This window comes from Oncorhynchus kisutch, linkage group LG1 (genome assembly GCF_002021735.2).
Source record: "Oncorhynchus kisutch isolate 150728-3 linkage group LG1, Okis_V2, whole genome shotgun sequence".
NCBI classification, from domain to species: Eukaryota; Metazoa; Chordata; class Actinopteri; order Salmoniformes; family Salmonidae; genus Oncorhynchus; species Oncorhynchus kisutch.
Genome location: NC_034174.2, coordinates 29343378 through 29361653, shown reverse-complemented (window position 1 = coordinate 29361653; position 18276 = coordinate 29343378). Strand labels below are relative to the sequence as shown.

Sequence of the window (18276 nt, the reverse complement as noted above, 5' to 3'; positions counted from 1 at the left end):
AAATCTGGGATTTACACTGGAATATAATTCCCTGAGGTGCTTTAAGAGATGTCTTCTTCAATTGAGAGGGATTTGATGCAGAAGTTCTTAGACAGAGCTTCAAGTTTTTAGTTACCTTCATTTCCTCATTTCAGAAAATCTTGAGAAAATCACATATTAGTTTGAACTAGTTTTCTTTCAGATCTTTTAACCACTGTATAATAAACATTACGGTTTTAAATCATTATTGAATAATATAAACCTCAATCGCATTTATGTTTGGGCAAACAAATGCTCGTAATTGAAGGCTTGTTTTATAAACACCTATATTTACAGTAGTTTTATTGACAATTTATGGGTGAATGCCTCCCCCTGGTGGATGTACTTGAACCTACCAGTGCAGATATGTTGCATTTTAAAGTGAATTATGTTGCATCATATCTAAATGAAAATGTATTATCTTACACTCCGTATAATAAATTACGTAGGACTACAAATATGCTACGGTGTATAGAAATGGTCTAATAAATTCTGTGATATTCTTTGATAAATTCATCCAAGCGTATTGTTTGTCACCTCAGCGAATCCGTAGCTGTAACTTACGTGTATGAATGTTCCTGCCAAGATAAAAGTCCTCTCACAAACAGTTGCTTTCCTGTTGCTGACAGTCACACACCCACTCTCTCAAGAATGGCAGGGAAAAAGGCATTAGTAATCCTCTCTAAAGGTGCAGAAGAGATGGAAACAGTTATACCTGTGGACGTAATGCGCAGAGCTGGGGTTAGTAAACTTATCAAGTTAGCTAAATGGGTTGCGCACACCAAACACTGATATAGTTAATTTGAGATTGTGCTAACGTTAGCTGGCTGGCTCAATTTAGCTTGCTAAAAGCTGCATTTTAGTTAGCTAGTATTTTAGCAGATATTTTATTTACCTAGCCACAGTCAAGTTGAAGCTGCAGTCCAAGTTCGACACACATACATACATCTCCTTATTTGTTGCACTAAGTAGCTAACGTTACCTACCTTGCTAGAACACCGCTATAACAAGTCTAGCAAGCTAACTTTATGTTGTACTTAACTATTATCTACCTTAGCTGGCCAAATATAACAGACATGATGAACAACGACAGTTGTATCCATGGTTAGTTAGCTAATGTGTTGTCATTGTGTTAGCTAGCTAGCTAGTGTGTTGGCACATTCAAAACATGTAAGGTGAGTAAAAGGCCACTGCAAATGTCAACGGTGACTGCACTGTAACTACTGTAGGATAGGAAAAGTCCCATACTCCTTTTGATTATTGGGAATTTATGGTTAAGGGGCAATGTCTGCTGATGGTCATTGAAGTAGTTGTGCTTTTTTTTGTGTCCACATCCTGCAGATTGCTGTGATGTTGGCAGGGTTGACGGGAAAAGAGCCTGTGCAGTGCAGCAGAGATGTCTACCTTGTTCCTGATGCCAGCCTGGAGGATGCCCGCAAGCAGGTCAGGTCCTGCCTCCAGACCCTGCAGTCATATTAGTCTACACAGCATGCTGTTCTCTGACTGCATAACGTTTACAATGCATTCTGAATCAAATGTTTTCCCACTTTAAAACTTTATTCATTGATTTAATGTACAAGGTTGATGCATTGGAAATTGGTACTGTAAATGTGTTATCCGTGACCTTGTATCTTTTGATGCAGGGTCCGTATGATGTGGTTTTTCTGCCAGGGGGAGCTCTCGGTGCCCAGCACCTGTCAGAGGTAGGGATGCCGTTAATGTTTGGCATTCATTGCAAAAACTTTTAGCTGCAGATTAATCTCTCCTGTGTGTCCCTGGCATTGGCAATATAATGTTGCAGGTAGATACTGTAACATTTGTCTCTTGTTCATGTTTTGGTTGAAAAACAATAAATATATTTTTATGAACTATTTTTCCTACATTTTAAATATAATTTAATTGGTATGTTCTTGAGATTATTCTTGTTTATAAAAACAAGCAAATATACAGTGACTATATGATGCTTAATTAATTAATGTTATGGTTTTAGCCCTTACAACTACAAGCTCTGAAAGTTGTTTCACAATAACTTTAAATTGATTTTCAGTCTTGCTGGAAACATTGACTCATCTATTGCCCTCAATATTTATCAGACTGTCTATTTACTGAAAAGTCAGTGTTATAACACACATTCTGTATGAGAGTGTAGAGTGACTCAACTCTCTGTATGTGGCCTCCATGTTCTCTTGTAGTCACCTGCTGTGAAAGAGGTGTTGAAGGACCAGGAGGACAGGAAAGGGCTGATCGCTGCCATCTGTGCAGGTACTGTTCCTTCTGCGAGAATGTACAAATCCACCTCTAGATTATGGCTCACACACTCCATGATGTATCTGTGCCAATGACCACAGCTGGGGCAAGATTGCTTATCTTGAGTGAAATATGTAACCAGTGATTTCTGTCAGACAGGGAGTGTAGTATAAGGCTGCCACCTTTCCATTATTAGTAAGCAGGAAATCAATACACAATGAGATTACGATAGAACGAGATATTAGTGCCACTGACAAAGCCCACTACCTCTGAGATTTTCTGCCTGCTGTGCTGATGAAGGGCACTGAAAGGATGTTGTCAGAGCAGAGTAAAGGGCATCCTAGAAAACATCTGTTCCCACAGGAATATATAATGAACCTGCCAAATGGATGACCAGCAGCAGTGTCACATTGTGCTCTGCTTAAGTGAAAATAATGCTTTCTATTTCTAGTGTGAAAAGTGCTTGACTCAATTACTCCATGTATAGCAGGTAATGTCATAGACCCTCTGGTCTCCCATTTCATATTTCTCTTTCTAAAAGTGGAAAGACTATAAGTGGAAAGACTAGAAGACTATAAGTTTGTGCATAATAATCTTCATCGTCATCTGAGAGAGGGATGCACTGCCTCCTGCTGTCCCAGCCCTGGCCAGGCACTCTCTCTGGAGACGGCCGTTTGTCCAGCCTGGTGTCCTCAGGACGGAGCGGAGGCAGGCATGTAACGGGAGGAGCTGGGCTCTACTTAACCTGCTCTGCTCTGCCTGCCAGAGAGGAGTCTAATCTTTAGACTGCATGGGAAGGCAGCCAAGGACCATGATCAATAGCTTTCTATTTATTAAGTCGGAGGATGAGCTTACTGCAGTGCTAGGACATTGCCAATGTTAATGCAGCAGACACAAACGCTATTATTTTTAGTCTCTGTTTTCTCCCTTCCTCTAAATATGGTGTGCAGAGGTGGATTGAAACCGTATACGCTATGTGGTTAATTTTAGATCCTATTTTATGGTAGTGTGATGTCTATTAATGAGTCTGGCTTTTAGTTGGGATGTCACCTCAATGTAACATGCAAACAAAAGTTAAGGTGTATTGATTGTGACACCTCTGGGTTTTTGAGAAGGAATAATTTGACACCTTTTGTTGTCCAGTGAGTGCCATGTCTGTTTTGAACAGTTTGAATTGAATACAGAGAAAGATATTGGTCTAACTCCTGTTCCCTCCTCACCTCAGGTCCCACAGCGCTCCTGGCACACGGTATTGCCTACGGCAGCACAGTCACCACCCACCCTGGTGCCAAGGACAAAATGATGACTGGTGGTAAAGCTACACAAACAGCCTGGCTGCCACAGGGCTAAGGTTCAGGTTAGGGTTGCAAAGGGCCAGAACCTTTCTGGGAAATTTCAGGAAATTTTCCATGGGTAGTTAAGCCCAGGAATTTGGAATTTTGCTTAAATTCATTAAAAAAAGTTATCTTATAACAGTGAACCTTGTGTATCCCACAAAAAAAGGCAATTCTAGATCTTGTGGCATATTTTGGTGAAACTATCCTGAATTCGATGGAATTGCAACCCTCGCATGTGCAGTGCACTCCTCCGTCACATGTGCAGTGCACTCCTCCGTCACATGTGCAGTGCACTCCTCCGTCACATGTGCAGTGCTCTCCTCCGTCACATGTGCAGTGCTCTCCTCCGTCACATGTGCAGTGCTCTCCTCCGTCACATGTGCAGTGCTCTCCTCCGTCACATGTGCAGTGCTCTCCTCCGTCACATGTGCAGTGCTCTCCTCCGTCACATGTGCAGTGCTCTCCTCCGTCACATGTGCAGTGCTCTCCTCCGTCACATGTGCAGTGCTCTCCTCCGTCACATGTGCAGTGCTCTCCTCCGTCACATGTGCAGTGCACTCCTCCGTCACATGTGCAGTGCACTCCTCCGTCACATGTGCAGTGCTCTCCTCCGTCACATGTGCAGTGCTCTCCTCCGTCACATGTGCAGTGCTCTCCTCCGTCACATGTGCAGTGCTCTCCTCCGTCACATGTGCAGTGCACTTCTCCGTCACATGTGCAGTGCACTCCTCCGTCACATGTGCAGTGCACTCCTCCGTCACATGTGCAGTGTCTGAGCCAAGGATTACATGCTTTCTGGTAAGTTTTGATCACAATACTGGATGGGGTGAAAATATTTTATGACATTTTTTGTTAACTAGTAAATAGTAACCTACAGCAACATGTGTTGCTTTCTAACTTGTTAGAACTTGTTAACAAGTTCTTTCTAACTTGTTAACAATTCCTGCTAGTTAGTTTTTGCTACAATGTGGGTTTTAGCTTGCAATTCATAAACATGTACAGTGCCTTGCGAAAGTATTCGGCCCCCTTGAACTTTGCGACCTTTTGCCACATTTCAGGCTTCAAACATAAAGATATAAAACTGTATTTTTTTGTGAAGAATCAACAACAAGTGGGACACAATCATGAAGTGGAACGACATTTATTGGATATTTCAAACTTTTTTAACAAATCAAAAACTGAAAAATTGGGCGTGCAAAATTATTCAGCCCCTTTACTTTCAGTGCAGCAAACTCTCTCCAGAAGTTCAGTGAGGATCTCTGAATGATCCAATGTTGACCTAAATGACTAATGATGATAAATACAATCCACCTGTGTGTAATCAAGTCTCCGTATAAATGCACCTGCACTGTGATAGTCTCAGAGGTCCGTTAAAAGCGCAGAGAGCATCATGAAGAACAAGGAACACACCAGGCAGGTCCGAGATACTGTTGTGAAGAAGTTTAAAGCCGGATTTGGATACAAAAAGATTTCCCAAGCTTTAAACATCCCAAGGAGCACTGTGCAAGCGATAATATTGAAATGGAAGGAGTATCAGACCACTGCAAATCTACCAAGACCTGGCCGTCCCTCTAAACTTTCAGCTCATACAAGGAGAAGACTGATCAGAGATGCAACCAAGAGGCCCATGATCACTCTGGATGAACTGCAGAGATCTACAGCTGAGGTGGGAGACTCTGTCCATAGGACAACAATCAGTCGTATATTGCACAAATCTGGCCTTTATGGAAGAGTGGCAAGAAGAAAGCCATTTCTTAAAGATATCCATAAAAAGTGTTGTTTAAAGTTTGCCACAAGCCACCTGGGAAACACACCAAACATGTGGAAGAAGGTGCTCTGGTCAGATGAAACCAAAATTGAACTTTTTGGCAACAATGCAAAACGTTATGTTTGGCGTAAAAGCAACACAGCTCATCACCCTGAACACACCATCCCCACTGTCAAACGTGGTGGCAGCATCATGGTTTGGGCCTGCTTTTCTTCAGCAGGGAAAGGGAAGATGGTTAAAATGGATGGGAAGATGGATGGAGCCAAATACAGGACCATTCTGGAAGAAAACCTGATGGAGTCTGCAAAAGACCTGAGACTGGGACGGAGATTTGTCTTCCAAGAAGACAATGATCCAAAACATAAATCAAAATCTACATTGGAATGGTTCAAAAATGAACATATCCAGGTGTTAGAATGGCCAAGTCAAAGTCCAGACCTGAATCCAATCGAGAATCTGTGGAAAGAACTGAAAACTGCTGTTCACAAATGCTCTCCATCCAACCTCACGGAGCTCGAGCTGTTTTGCAAGGAGGAATGGGAAAAAATGTCAGTCTCTCGATGTGCAAAACTGATAGTCATACCCCAAGCGACTTACAGCTGTAATCGCAGCAAAAGGTGGGCGCTACAAAGTATTAACTTAAGGGGGCCGAATACTTTTGCAAGGCACTGTATCTTACAAAGGAGCTGTTTAATCTAACTGCTTAACTATTTATCTGTACATGGAATTGTATTTGTTTTTTTACAAAAGAAAATCTCAATCTTTACAGGAAAGTTCCACGGGCACTATCTGATGTGTGGAGACATTTCACTGCAGCTAATGTAGAAGGAAAATCTGTGTACATTTTGCAAATACTGTGCCAAATCATATGTGAATGCAACAAAGATGCAGAATCATCTGGCAAAGTGCATAAAGTTCCCTCCGTGCTCACAACAAGCAAACTCTGACAAAAGTCCCTTTACTTCTAGTCGAGGTGAAAATGATGAATCAGACACCTTATCGATAGCAACAGCTCATGGTCCTCCTGGAATCAGAGGTTTTTTTTTTGACACAAGGGAGGAATGTAGTCAGAGAAATGCTGACTAATGTCTTGCTCGATGTGTATACAACTGGTTCACCTCTGCTCACAGCCGATGTGTATTGGAAGAGATTTCTGAATGTTTTTCACCCAGCATACACCCCTCCAACCAGACATACTTTATCTACTTATTTGCTGGATGCAGAGTTCAAGTGGAGGTCAAGCAAATCATAGAGAAAGCAGACTGTATTGCAATCATCTCTGATGGATGGTCGAATGTTCATGGGCAAGGAATAATTAACTACATAATCTCCACCCCTCAACCAGTATTCTACAAGCGCACAGACACAAGGGACAACAGACACACCATTCTCTACATTGCAGATGAGCTGAAGGCAGTCATCAATGACCTTGGACCACAGAAGGTATTAACACTGGTGACAGACAATGCAGCGAGCATGAAGGCTGCTTGGTCTAAAGTGGGAGAGTCCTACCCTCACATCACACCCATTGGCTGTGCTGCTCATGCATTGAATCTGCTCCTCAAGGACATCATGGCACTGAAAACAATGGATGCACTCTACAAAAGCCAAGGAAATGGTTAGGTATGTGAAGGGTCATCAAGTTATAGCAACAATCTACCTCACCAAGCAAAGTGAGAAGAATAAGAGCACCACATTGAAGCTGCCCAGCAAAACCCGTTGGGGTGGTGATGTCATCATGTTTGACTACTGCAGGGGAAGGAGTCTCTCCAATAAATGGCCACATCACAGTCTGACGATATGGACAGCCCCATCAAGAGGATCCTCCTGGATGATGTATTTTGGGAGAGAGTGGTAAGCCTGAAACCTATAGCAGTAGCCATTGCATGGATTGAGGGAGACAATGCCATCCTGTCTGATGTTCAGACTCTGCTTGCAGATGTAAGAGAAGAAATCTGTACTGCCCTGCCCACTTCACTGTTGCTCCAAGCAGAGGAAACTGCAGTTCTGAAATACATCAAAAGCGTGAAGAGTTCTGCCTGAAGCCCATACACGCTGCAGCATACATGTTGGACCCCATGTGTGCTGGCAAGAGCATCCTGTCTGGTGCAACGATCAACAAGGCATATGGTGTCATCACTACTGTGTCTCGCCACTTTGACCTGGATGAGGGCAAGGTTCTTGGCAGTCTGACGAAGTACACTTCCAAGCAAGGGCTTTGGGATGGAGATGCTTTATGTCAGTCGTGCCAGCGTATCATCAGGACTTTGGATCTGAGGCTCTTTCCCCTGTTGCCTCCATAATCCTCCAAATCCCACCAACATCCGCTGCCTCGGAGCACAACTGGTCCTTGTTTGGGAACACACACATCAAAGCATGCAACAGGCTGACCAATACAAGGGTTGAAAAATTGGTGGCCATCTGGGCAAATCTGAAGCTTTTTGAGCTTGACAACAAGCCATCAACAAGGTTTGAAAGTGACCGTGAAGATGAGGCCTCAGATTCTGATGTTCAAGAGGTGGACATTGAGGTCCAGGGAGAATAGATGGAAGCCTCAGAGGAAGACAACCAAAGCTTTAGTTTCTATATTATCATTATACAGATGTATGTTGAAAACATATTTGGGAGATGCGATAGATCATTGGGGATCATTCAATATTCCCTTTATTTTGTTCTGTGAAATCATCCCATGTGAAGTGTCCACTCATTTAATTAAAGTTAAATTGAACTAAAATGTTTTTCTTCATTTCTGTTGGAAAGATTTAATCATTTTCAATTGTCTACTTAGAAACAAACCTTTTACCTTGTCTCCATATGATATTGTAAATATATCCAATTGCAAAAAACATCTACGTTTAAATGGTATTAATATTAAATTGCGTATATTTCCACAGAAAGTTCCCACCTCTGAATATTCCATAAAATGTGCAACCCTAGTTCAGGTTGATTAATCTCTGCACTCTATAGCTAGTTGATAGCCACTGTGGTACTTGTTTGTTAGTTGGATGTTACACAAAATACATGCACATGTAGGAAATCTTCCTGTATGATGACTCAGCAGGCTGTGTGGCAGGAAATGCAGCACAATGAGCAGATCCCAAGTACTACTGAACAGTGGTGACAAACGATTGTGGTCCTTTGTGTCCAGCAGAGGATGCTGTAACACGTTTCTTACTTTATGATATTCATCAATACAAGGTCATTATGCACCAGCATTTGATCAGATTCAATCAGTAAACACTAACATAAATAATTCAAAGAAAGACTGCATATACACAAGTTAAATTACGTAATAAATGCAAGAAGGTTAAACCAATGAATAACTTGATTTGAACAAGTGGTACTAAATAATCCCCATTTGCAGAGTATTACACAATGGTGTTTCTCTCTCTTCACCACTGTTCCTCTCCACTCCCTAGGCCACTACAAGTATTCTGAGGCTCGAGTCCAGAAGGATGGCCATCTGATTACCAGCCGCGGGCCAGGAACCAGCTTTGAGTTTGCCCTGGCCATTGTAGAGGAGCTCATGGGGGCTGAAGTTGCTGCTACTGTCAAAGCACCCCTGGTTCTGAAAGACTGAGTGGTGTTGAGCCTTTCAAACTAAAGCACTGTCAACTAAACCCTAAGTACTCTGCACTGTTCATCATGGTACAAATGCCAATTATTGTGAACAAAGAATAATTATTTACAGGATAATGTGCAATAGTAAGAATATGCATTTTTATTATTCTCTTCTATCCTTCCCTGGGACATGTTGCCCCTGCACTTTAAGCATCAGTGATTTGGGATTGTTATTGCTTTTGTATAGGAAAATCACCAATGTTAAATTGTATTGATTTAAATATCAAATATATTGCTGTCTTCACTGTCCAAAAGCACTGATGTAGCTTCATCATTAAAGTCAACTGAGCCCCCTTCAGACTCTCGGTACAGTGACGGTATGTGTATATTTATAACAATGACACTGGAGGTAATATGAGAGTATGCTTTCGACACGAGTCAGAAATAACAAGAGCAGTAGTTACTGCCCTTCGACTTTCGTTAGAATTATCATCAAGCCATCAACAATGTAGCCGCAGCATGAACTCAAAGTTATATTTGTGTTTCACCACACAAATAAATGGCTACCGATCAGGTTATGGCTGAATAACTTACTGAATCGACAGTGCTGCAGGCTAAACAACAGATTTGAGAGCTTCACATATGATTTGACTGATTGCAGTAAAATGGATTACGAAAACACAGGTGGGCGTGGGAAGCCTAGCTGCTAAATTGATTGACAACGAGTATAGCCAATGAAAAGCTTTGCATGGTGGTGTCGTGTAAATAGCCAATGAAAGCATTGCCCCAAATAAACCGGAGTGGGTCTGCAGCAGCGCATGGTGAGTGTCAACGCGGTAAAAACAAAGGGCTGGTGGTTCAGCTTGATGAGCAGAGGATTTTAAACTAAATACAAAGGTAAACGCTAACTAATTGACGAGCAGAGGATTTTTGACAAAATACAAAGGTAAACGCACTACTGTATACGGTACCAAATCACGTTGTCGCTGTGCAATGTCACGAATGTGGTAATGTAGTATTGTTCACTCAGCCATTTGAACTAGCTAACCTCCAGAATACAAGTTCTCAAGCAAATTAGTGGGTTAGTTAGCCAGCCAACTCGATGCTGGATGAACTAGTAGTTGTCTACAATGTAATATTGTATTAACTAACAGTAATTTAATATTGTAAATTGGTATACAAAACATTACTTGTGCTTTGACTCAGGGTGTTTCGCTAGTCAGCTACAGTACAGTGACGTTATGTGCCACCACGACACGCTTTACAAAAAATAACAGTGCACGAGAGACTGGCATAAGGTTACACAAAATCTCTGTTAATGGATGCCTTTTTGATTTTGGGTCCGTACGGTAATCGCAGTCAACTAGTGATTGATTCTTCAAAGCAAACGTGACCGCTCATGAAGCAGAGCCTTGTATGCCATTATGGGTTGTCTTGAGTCGGAACCCAAGTCTTCAGATTCACTTTGTAGAATGAATATTTTTTTTCACCGAGATAATATTTGTTTTATATTGGATATTCGGGTTTCCCTCGTCGATAGTTATTAAATTAAGCATGCCATGACTGAATATTGTATATTCTGAATCGGGGATGGATGGAGAACCACACACACCTTAAAACAAAATCATAGGCATTAATATGGAATAGGTCCCCCTTTACTTCTACAACAGCCTCCACTAATGGGATGGCTGTCCACTCGATGTTGGAACATTGCCATGGGGACTTGCTTCCATTCAGCCACAAGAATTAGTGAGGTCGGGCACTGCTTTATTTTATTTATATATTTAACTAGGGAAGTCAGTTAAGACATTCTTATTTATAATGATGGCCAAACCCGGACGACGCTGGGCCAATGGTGTGCCGCCCTATGGGACTCACAATCACGGCCGGATGTGATACAGCTGATGTTGGGCGATTTAGGCCTGACTCGCAGTTGCAGTTCTCCTGGCATCCGTCAAACCTAGATCCGGTAGGCCGTCTTTGTAAATAAGAATTTGTTCTTAACTGACTTAACCTAGTTAAATAAAGGTTAAATGTAATTTTTTTAAAATGTATTTTTACAAAAAAGTGGTAAATTGTGATTCATCACTCCAGAGAACACTTTTCCAATTGCGGTGAGCTTTACACCACTCCAGCATACGCTTGGCATTGCGCGTGGTGGTCTTAGGTTTGTGTGTGGCTGCTCGACCATGTGCTGACGTTGCTTCCAGGGGCAGTTTGGAGTGTTGCAACTGAGGACAGACTATTTCTACGTGCTTCTGCTCTCGGCGGTCCCATTCTGTGAGCTTGTTTGGCCTACCACTCCGCAGCTGAGCTGTTGTTTCTCCTATATGTTTCCACTTCACAATAACAGAACTTACAGTTGACCTGAAAAGCTCTAGCAGGGCAAAAATTTGAGGAACTAACTTGTTGGAAAGGTGCCACCCTATGATGGTGCTACATTGAATGTCACTGAGCTCTTCAGTAAGGCTATTCTACTGCTAATGTTTGTCTATGGAGATTACATGGCTTTGTGCTTGATTTTATACACATGTCAGCAAAAGGTGTGGCAGAAATAGCTGAATCCACCAATTTGAAGAGGTGTCCACATACATTTGTGTATAATGTATAGAGGTTGACCGATTTTCAAGCCTTTTTGGACACCGATTATGGCAGATTACATTGCAATCCACGAGGAGACTGCGTTGCAGGCTGACCCTGTTACTTGAGTGCAGCGTCAAAAGGACCTGGTTGGCTGCAAGGAGCTAAGATAAGTTGCTAGCTAGCATTAAACTTCGTATAAAAAAAAACCTTTACAATTACTAGTTAACTACACATGGTTGATGATATTACTAGTTTGTCCTGCGTTGCATATAACCAATGCAGTGCCTGTTAATTTATCATCGAATCACAGCCTACTTCAACTTCGCAAACGGGTGATTTAACAAAAGCACATTGCTGAAAAAAGCACCATCTTTGCACAAATGTTTGCCTAAACATCAATGCCTTTCTTAATATCAATACATACAGACATATTTTTTTAAACCTGCATATTTAGTTAAAAGAAATGCATGTTAAAAGGCAATATTAACTCGGGAAATTATCACTTCTTGAGTTCAGTGCAAGCAGAGTCAGGGTATTTGCAACAGTTCGGGCCGCCTGGCTCGTTGCAAACTGGGAACCAATTTGCCAGAATTTTACATAATTATGACATTAAAGGTTGTGCAATGTAACAGCACTATTTAGATTTAGGGTTGCCACCCATTTGCTAAATTATGGAATGGTTCTCTATTTCACTGAAAGAATACACGTCTTGTTTTTGAAATGATAGTTTCTGGATTTGACCATATTAATGACGTAAGGCTCGTATTTCTGTGTGTTTATTATAATTAAGTCTATGATTTCATAGAGCAGTCTGACTGAGCGGTGGTAGGCGGCAGCAGGCTCATAAGCATTAATTCAAACAGCACTTTCCTGCATTTGCAAGCAGCTCTTAGCAATGCTTGAAGCACAGCGCTGTTTATGACTTCAAGCCTATCAACCCCCGAGATTAGGCTGACAATACTATAGTGCCTATAAAAACATACAATAGTCAAAGGTATATGAAGTACAAATGGTATAGAGAGATAGTCGACGCGTCATTATTCCAATAAAAACTACAACCTAAAACTTAACGGGGAATATTGAACCACCGGCTTTCATATGTTCTCATGTTCTGAGCAAGGAATTTAAATGTTACATGGCACATATTGCACTTTTACTTCTCCAACAAGGTTATTTAAACCAAATTGAACATGTTACATTATTTATTTGAGACTAAATAGTTTTTATTTATGCATTATATTAAGCTGGAGTAAGTGTTCATTCAGTATTGTTGTAGTTGTCATTGTTTTATTTATATATATATACACATACATACAGTGCCATGCGAAAGTATTCGGCCTCCTTGAACTTTGCGACCTTTTGCCACATTTCAGGCTTCAAACATAAAGATATAAAACAATTTTTTGTGAAGAATCAACAAGTGGGACACAATCATGAAGTGGAATGACATTTATTGGATATTTCAAACTTTTTTAACAAATCAGAAACTGAAAAATTGGGCGTGCAAAATTATTCAGCCCCCTTAGATTAATACTTTGTAGCGCCACCTTTTGCTGCGATTACAGCTGTAAGTCGCTTGGGGTATGTATCAGTTTTGCACATCGAGAGACTGAAATTTTTTCCCATTCCTCCTTGCAAAACAGCTCGAGCTCAGTGAGGTTGGATGGAGAGCATTTGTGAACAGCAGTTTTCAGTTCTTTCCACAGATTCGATTGGATTCAGGTCTGGACTTTGACTTGGCCATTCTAACACCTGGATATGTTTATTTTTGAACCATTCCATTGTAGATTTTGCTTTATGTTTTGGATCATTGTCTTGTTGGAAGACAAATCTCCGTCCCAGTCTCAGGTCTTTTGCAGACTCCATCAGGTTTTCTTCCAGAATGGTCCTGTATTTGGCTCCATCCATCTTCCCATCAATTTTAACCATCTTCCCTGTCCCTGCTGAAGTAAAGCAGGCGCAAACCATGATGCTGCCATCACCACACCATGTTTGACAGTGGGGATGATATGTCCAGGGTGATGAGCTGTGTTGCTTTTATGCCAAACATAACGTTTTGCATTGTTGCCAAAAAGTTCAATTTTGGTTTCATCTGACCAGAGCACCTTCTTCCATATGTTTGGTGTGTCTCCCAGGTGGCTTGTGGCAAACTTTAAACGACACTTTTTATGGATATCTTTAAGAAATGGCTTTCTTCTTGCCCCTTTTCCATAAAGGCCAGATTTATGCAATATATGACTGATTGTTGTCCTATGGACAGAGTCTCCCACCTCAGCTGTAGATCTCTGCAGTTCATCCAGAGTGATCATGGGCCTCTTGGCTGCATCTCTGATCAGGCTTCTCCTTATATGAGCTGAAAGTTTAGAGGGACGGCCAGGTCTTGGTAGATTTGCAGTGGTCTGATACTCCTTCCATTTCAATATTATCGCTTGCACAGTGCTCCTTGGGATGTTTTAAAGCTTGGGAAATCTTTTTGTATCCAAATCCGGCTTTAAACTTCTTCACAACAGTATCTCGGACCTGCCTGGTGTGTTCCTTGTTTTTCATGATGCTCTCTGCGCTTTTAACGGACCTCTGAGACTATCACAGTGCAGGTGCATTTATACGGAGACTTGATTACACACAGGTGGATTGTATTTATCATCATTAGTCATTTAGGTCAACATTGGATCATTCAGAGATCCTCACTGAACCTCTGGAGAGAGTTTGCTGCACTGAAAGTAAAGGGGCTGAATAATTTTGCACGCCCAATTTTTCAGTTTTTGATTTGTTAAAAAAGTTTGAAATATCCAATAAATGTCGTTCCACTTCATGATAGTGTCCCACTTGTTGTTGATTCTTCACAAAAAAATACAGTTTTATATCTTTGTTTGAAGCCTGAAATGTGGCAAAAGGTCGCAAAGTTCAAGGGGGCCGAATACTTTCGCAAGGCACTGTATATATAAGAAAGAAATTGGGATATTAATTGGTATCGGCTTTTTTGGTCCTCCAATAATCGGTATCGGCATTGAAAAATCATAATTGGTTGACCTCTAAATTTCTAGTCAAAGGTTTGGACACCACCACACCTTCCAAGGTTTATTTTTACTATTTTCTACATTGTAAAATAATAGTGAAGACATCAAAACTACAAACTAACACATGGAATCATGTAGTAACCCAAAAAAAATCTAAATATAATTGAGATTCTTCAATGTAGCCACCCTTTGCCTTGATATCTTTGCACACTTTTGGCATTCTCTCTAACGGCTTCATCAGGTAGTCAGCTGGGATGGTTTCAGTTAACAGGTGTGCCTTGTTAAAAGTTCATTTGTAGAATTTATTTAGTTCTTAATGCCTTTGAGCCTATCAGTTGTGTTGTGACAAGGTATGGGTGGTATATAGAAGAGAGCCCTATTTGGTAAAAGACCAAGTCCATATTATGGCAAGAACAGTTAAAATAAGCAAAGACAAACAACAGTCCATCATTACTGTAAGACATGAAGGTTAGTTCTTGAAATTTTCCAGATTGACTTTCAAAGTTTCTTCAAGTGCAGTTGCAAAAACCATCAAGCTCTCATGAGGACCACCACAGGAAAGGAAGACCCAGAGTTCATTAGTTAACTGCACCTCAGATTGCATCCCAAATAAATGCTTCAGAGTTCAAGTAACAGACACATTTCAACTGTTCAGAATGAATCAGGCCTTCGCGGTTGAATTGCTGCAAAGAAACCACTACTAAAGGATACCAGTAATAAGAGACTTGCTTGGGCCAAGAAACACTTGCAATGGACATTAGACCCGTGGACATCTGTCCTTTTGGTTTGATTAATCCAAATCTGAAATTTTTTGTTCCAACCGCTGTCTTTGCAAGATGCCGAGTAGGTGAACGGATAATCTCTGCATGTGTGGTTCCCACCGTGAACCATCGACAAGGAGTTCTGTTGTAACCAGCATGGCTACAACAACATTCTGCAGCATTACGCCATCTCATCTGGTTTGCACTTAGTCCCACTATCATTTGTTTTTCCACAGGACAATGACTCAAAAAAACACCTCCAGCCTATGTTAGGGCTATTTGACCAAGAAGGAGGGTGATGGCGTGCTGCATCAGATGACCTAGTCGCCACAATCACCCGACCTTAACCCAATTGAGATGGCTTGGGATGTGTTGGACTGCAGAGTGAAGGAAAAGCAGCCAACAAGTGCTCAGCATATGCGGGAACTCCTTCAAGACTGTTGGAAAAGCATTTCAGGTGATGCTGGTTGAGAGAATGCAGAGTGTGCAAAGGTTGTCTACTTTGAAAAATCTAACATTTATTGTGATTTAACCCTTTTGGTTACCACATGATTCCAAATGTTATTTCCTTGTTTTGATGTCTTCACTATTCTACAATGTAGAAAATAAAGAAAAAACTGTGTGTGTGTGAAACATCCCTTTTTCAAGACTGTCTTTCAAATACAATTTGTAAAAATCCAAAGAACTATACATGTCTTCATTGTAAAGGGTTTAAACACTGTTTCCCATGCTTGTTCAGTGAACCAAAAACAATTCATGAACATGCACCTGTGGAACGGTCGTTAAGAAACTAACAGCTTAGACTGTAGACCTTTCTACTGACTCTGTAGAACACCAAAAGAAAGATGCCCAGGGTTCCTGCTCATCTGCGTGAACGTGCCTTAGGCATGCTGCAAGAAGGCATGAGAACTGCAGACGTGGCCAGGGCAATAAATTGCAATATCCGTACTGTGAGATGCCTAAGACAACGCGACAGGACGGACAGCTGATTGTCCTCGCAGTGGCAGACCACGTAACACCTGCACAGGATTGGTACATGAGGAACACTGCTCACACTGTCCGCAATAGGCTGAGAGAGGCTGGAATGAGGGCTTGTAAGGAATGAGTGTTACACCGAGGCCTGTACTCTGGAGCAGGATAGAGGTGGAGGCTCCATCATGGTCTTGGGCGGTGTGTCACAGCATCAACGGACTGAGCTTGTCACTGCAGGCAATCTCAACGCTGTGGGTTACAGGGAAGACATCATCCTCCCTCATGTGGTACCCTTCCTCCAGGCTCATCCTGACATGACCCTCCAGCATAACAATGCCACCATGCACAGAACGAGCAGTATAGCTGATTTCTGCAAGACAGTAATGTCAGTGTTCTGCTTGCAACGAGCCCAGATCTCAATTCCATTGAGCACGCCTGGGACCCCCCCCCCTTGTTCACGGACACATTTATAAAATTTCTGTTAGTCACATGTCTGCAGAACTTGTTCAGTTTGTCTCAGTTGTTGAATCTTTTATGTGTTTACACATGTTAAGTTTGCTGAAAATAAACGCAATTGACAGTGATAGGACTTCAAATGTACATACAAACCTGGTTTCTTTTTCTTGAGTAAGGGAGCTCCAAAATGCACGTGTTTCAGCCTAGCTCAGTGCTTTCTGTGGTGGGGCAAGCCAGCGGAAAATACAGTGACCGGCTCCGTGTAGTGTCCCCATGAGTGACAGAACGTCACTGCCAAGTTTAAGGGTAGATATCTCAAATTCTAGCCCCTTGGGTGCTGCCATAGAGTTACATTATAAGTGCCCATCCAAGAAGGGCTCAAGGTCATTGACCACAGATAAAATTACCTAAAATCACGTTATACCTACAGTAGCTTTGATTGAACATCTTACTTTCTAAATCTTGGCTAGCAGTCATCATACACACAAACTGTTGCGTGTGGAAAAACACAGCAGCATTGCGGTTCTTGACACACTCAAACTGGTGCGCCAGGCACCTACTACCATACCCCGTTCACAGGCACTTCCTGTTTTGTGCACTCAGTGTACATCTACACTATAGTATTACAAAATTATATTGTGTGCTATAAGCCTATACCTAAATGCATATGATGCTGTATGTTATTCAAGCTTAGCCTACTGTCGTATTCATGTCACTACGCAGTCATCCTCTTTGATAGCTTATTTCTGTCATGTTAACATTTAGCGCTGTACAGTAGAGCAATGGAGGCCTGTATGCCTTCCCTTTTCTGGATGGGTTGTTGGGGGCCAGGGTGAAGTCACACTGACTCATTGGTTAAATGATGCAATTATAGAAGTCCTCTATTTTAAGTAAGCAAATATATTTTGAAGATGGCTACATGAACATTGTGTGCAGGCTAACTCAAATGATCTGCCAAGGTAATATTAGCATAACAGCTAAACTGGGAATTGATCAGACTTACCAGTGATGAAATGATTGGAGCAGACCCTAGGTCATCCTCCAGATCTTGATGGGCAAAACCATTTTCCCCCTTCTCTTTTCTGACAGGTCTTGAGTCATATCTCCTTGGTGTTTCAACCTTGTTAGAGCAGCCAAATACTGCACAGATATTGCCTGGCAATGGCTCAACTAGTTTTAGGCATTTTTATCATGCAGCTTGGGTTAATTACTGTGTCAATAATTGATGCAGTGGTCTTCCAACATATCCGCCAGGAGGTGTCGTACGTCAACTGGCAACCCTCTGTTTGTCAATCCAGATATGAGAGCCGATTGGTTCCAGGTGAAGACTGTCTTCGTACAGAAATGCAGGGAGCATAACTGTCACTGGGTAGTGAGTGAGCGGTTAAAATGAATGGGTGGGTTTATTTATATACAGTTGAAGTCAGAAGTTTACATACACCTTAGCCAAATGCATTTAAACTCAGCTTTTCACAATTCCTGACATTTAATCTGAGTAAAAATTCCCTGAATTATGTCTGTTAGGATCACCGATTTATTCTGACATTTCACATTCT

At 41.6% G+C, this 18276-nt stretch overlaps 2 protein-coding genes across 7 annotated transcripts in view; both read left to right on the top strand.

Annotated features, from left to right (window-relative positions):
* The first annotated feature begins 612 nt into the window (after positions 1–612).
* Positions 613–9296, top strand: LOC109896428 (protein/nucleic acid deglycase DJ-1-like). The gene is made up of 6 exons (XM_020490685.2): positions 613–759; positions 1360–1461; positions 1662–1721; positions 2211–2280; positions 3491–3577; positions 8790–9296. The coding sequence occupies exons 1-6, from the start codon at positions 670–672 to the stop codon at positions 8948–8950; spliced, it is 570 nt and encodes a 189-aa protein (XP_020346274.1). The 5' UTR covers positions 613–669; the 3' UTR covers positions 8951–9296.
* A 427-nt stretch (positions 9297–9723) lies between these two features.
* Positions 9724–18276, top strand: part of LOC109896352 (voltage-gated potassium channel subunit beta-2) — a 120491-nt gene continuing 111938 nt past the window's right edge. For 2 of the 6 annotated variants that reach the window (XM_031816323.1, XM_020490632.2), the window contains exon 1: positions 9725–9828. The gene's annotated coding sequence lies outside the window, so the exon portion shown is untranslated. Of the gene's footprint in view, positions 9878–18276 lie in introns of all 6 variants that reach the window. The other 4 variants (XM_031816030.1, XM_031815984.1, XM_031816033.1 and 1 more) reach the window with 3 other exon arrangements.

What these genes read in the sequence shown, in the direction of transcription:
- LOC109896428 (XM_020490685.2), top strand. Translation starts at nt 670, where the DNA reads ATGGCAGGGAAAAAGGCATTAGTAATCCTCTCTAAAGGTGCAGAAGAG. An exon ending in ACGTAATGCGCAGAGCTGGG is followed by an intron (nt 760 to 1,359) that starts GTTAGTAAACTT and finishes CACATCCTGCAG; the next exon opens with ATTGCTGTGATGTTGGCAGG. An exon ending in GTGCCCAGCACCTGTCAGAG is followed by an intron (nt 1,722 to 2,210) that starts GTAGGGATGCCG and finishes GTTCTCTTGTAG; the next exon opens with TCACCTGCTGTGAAAGAGGT.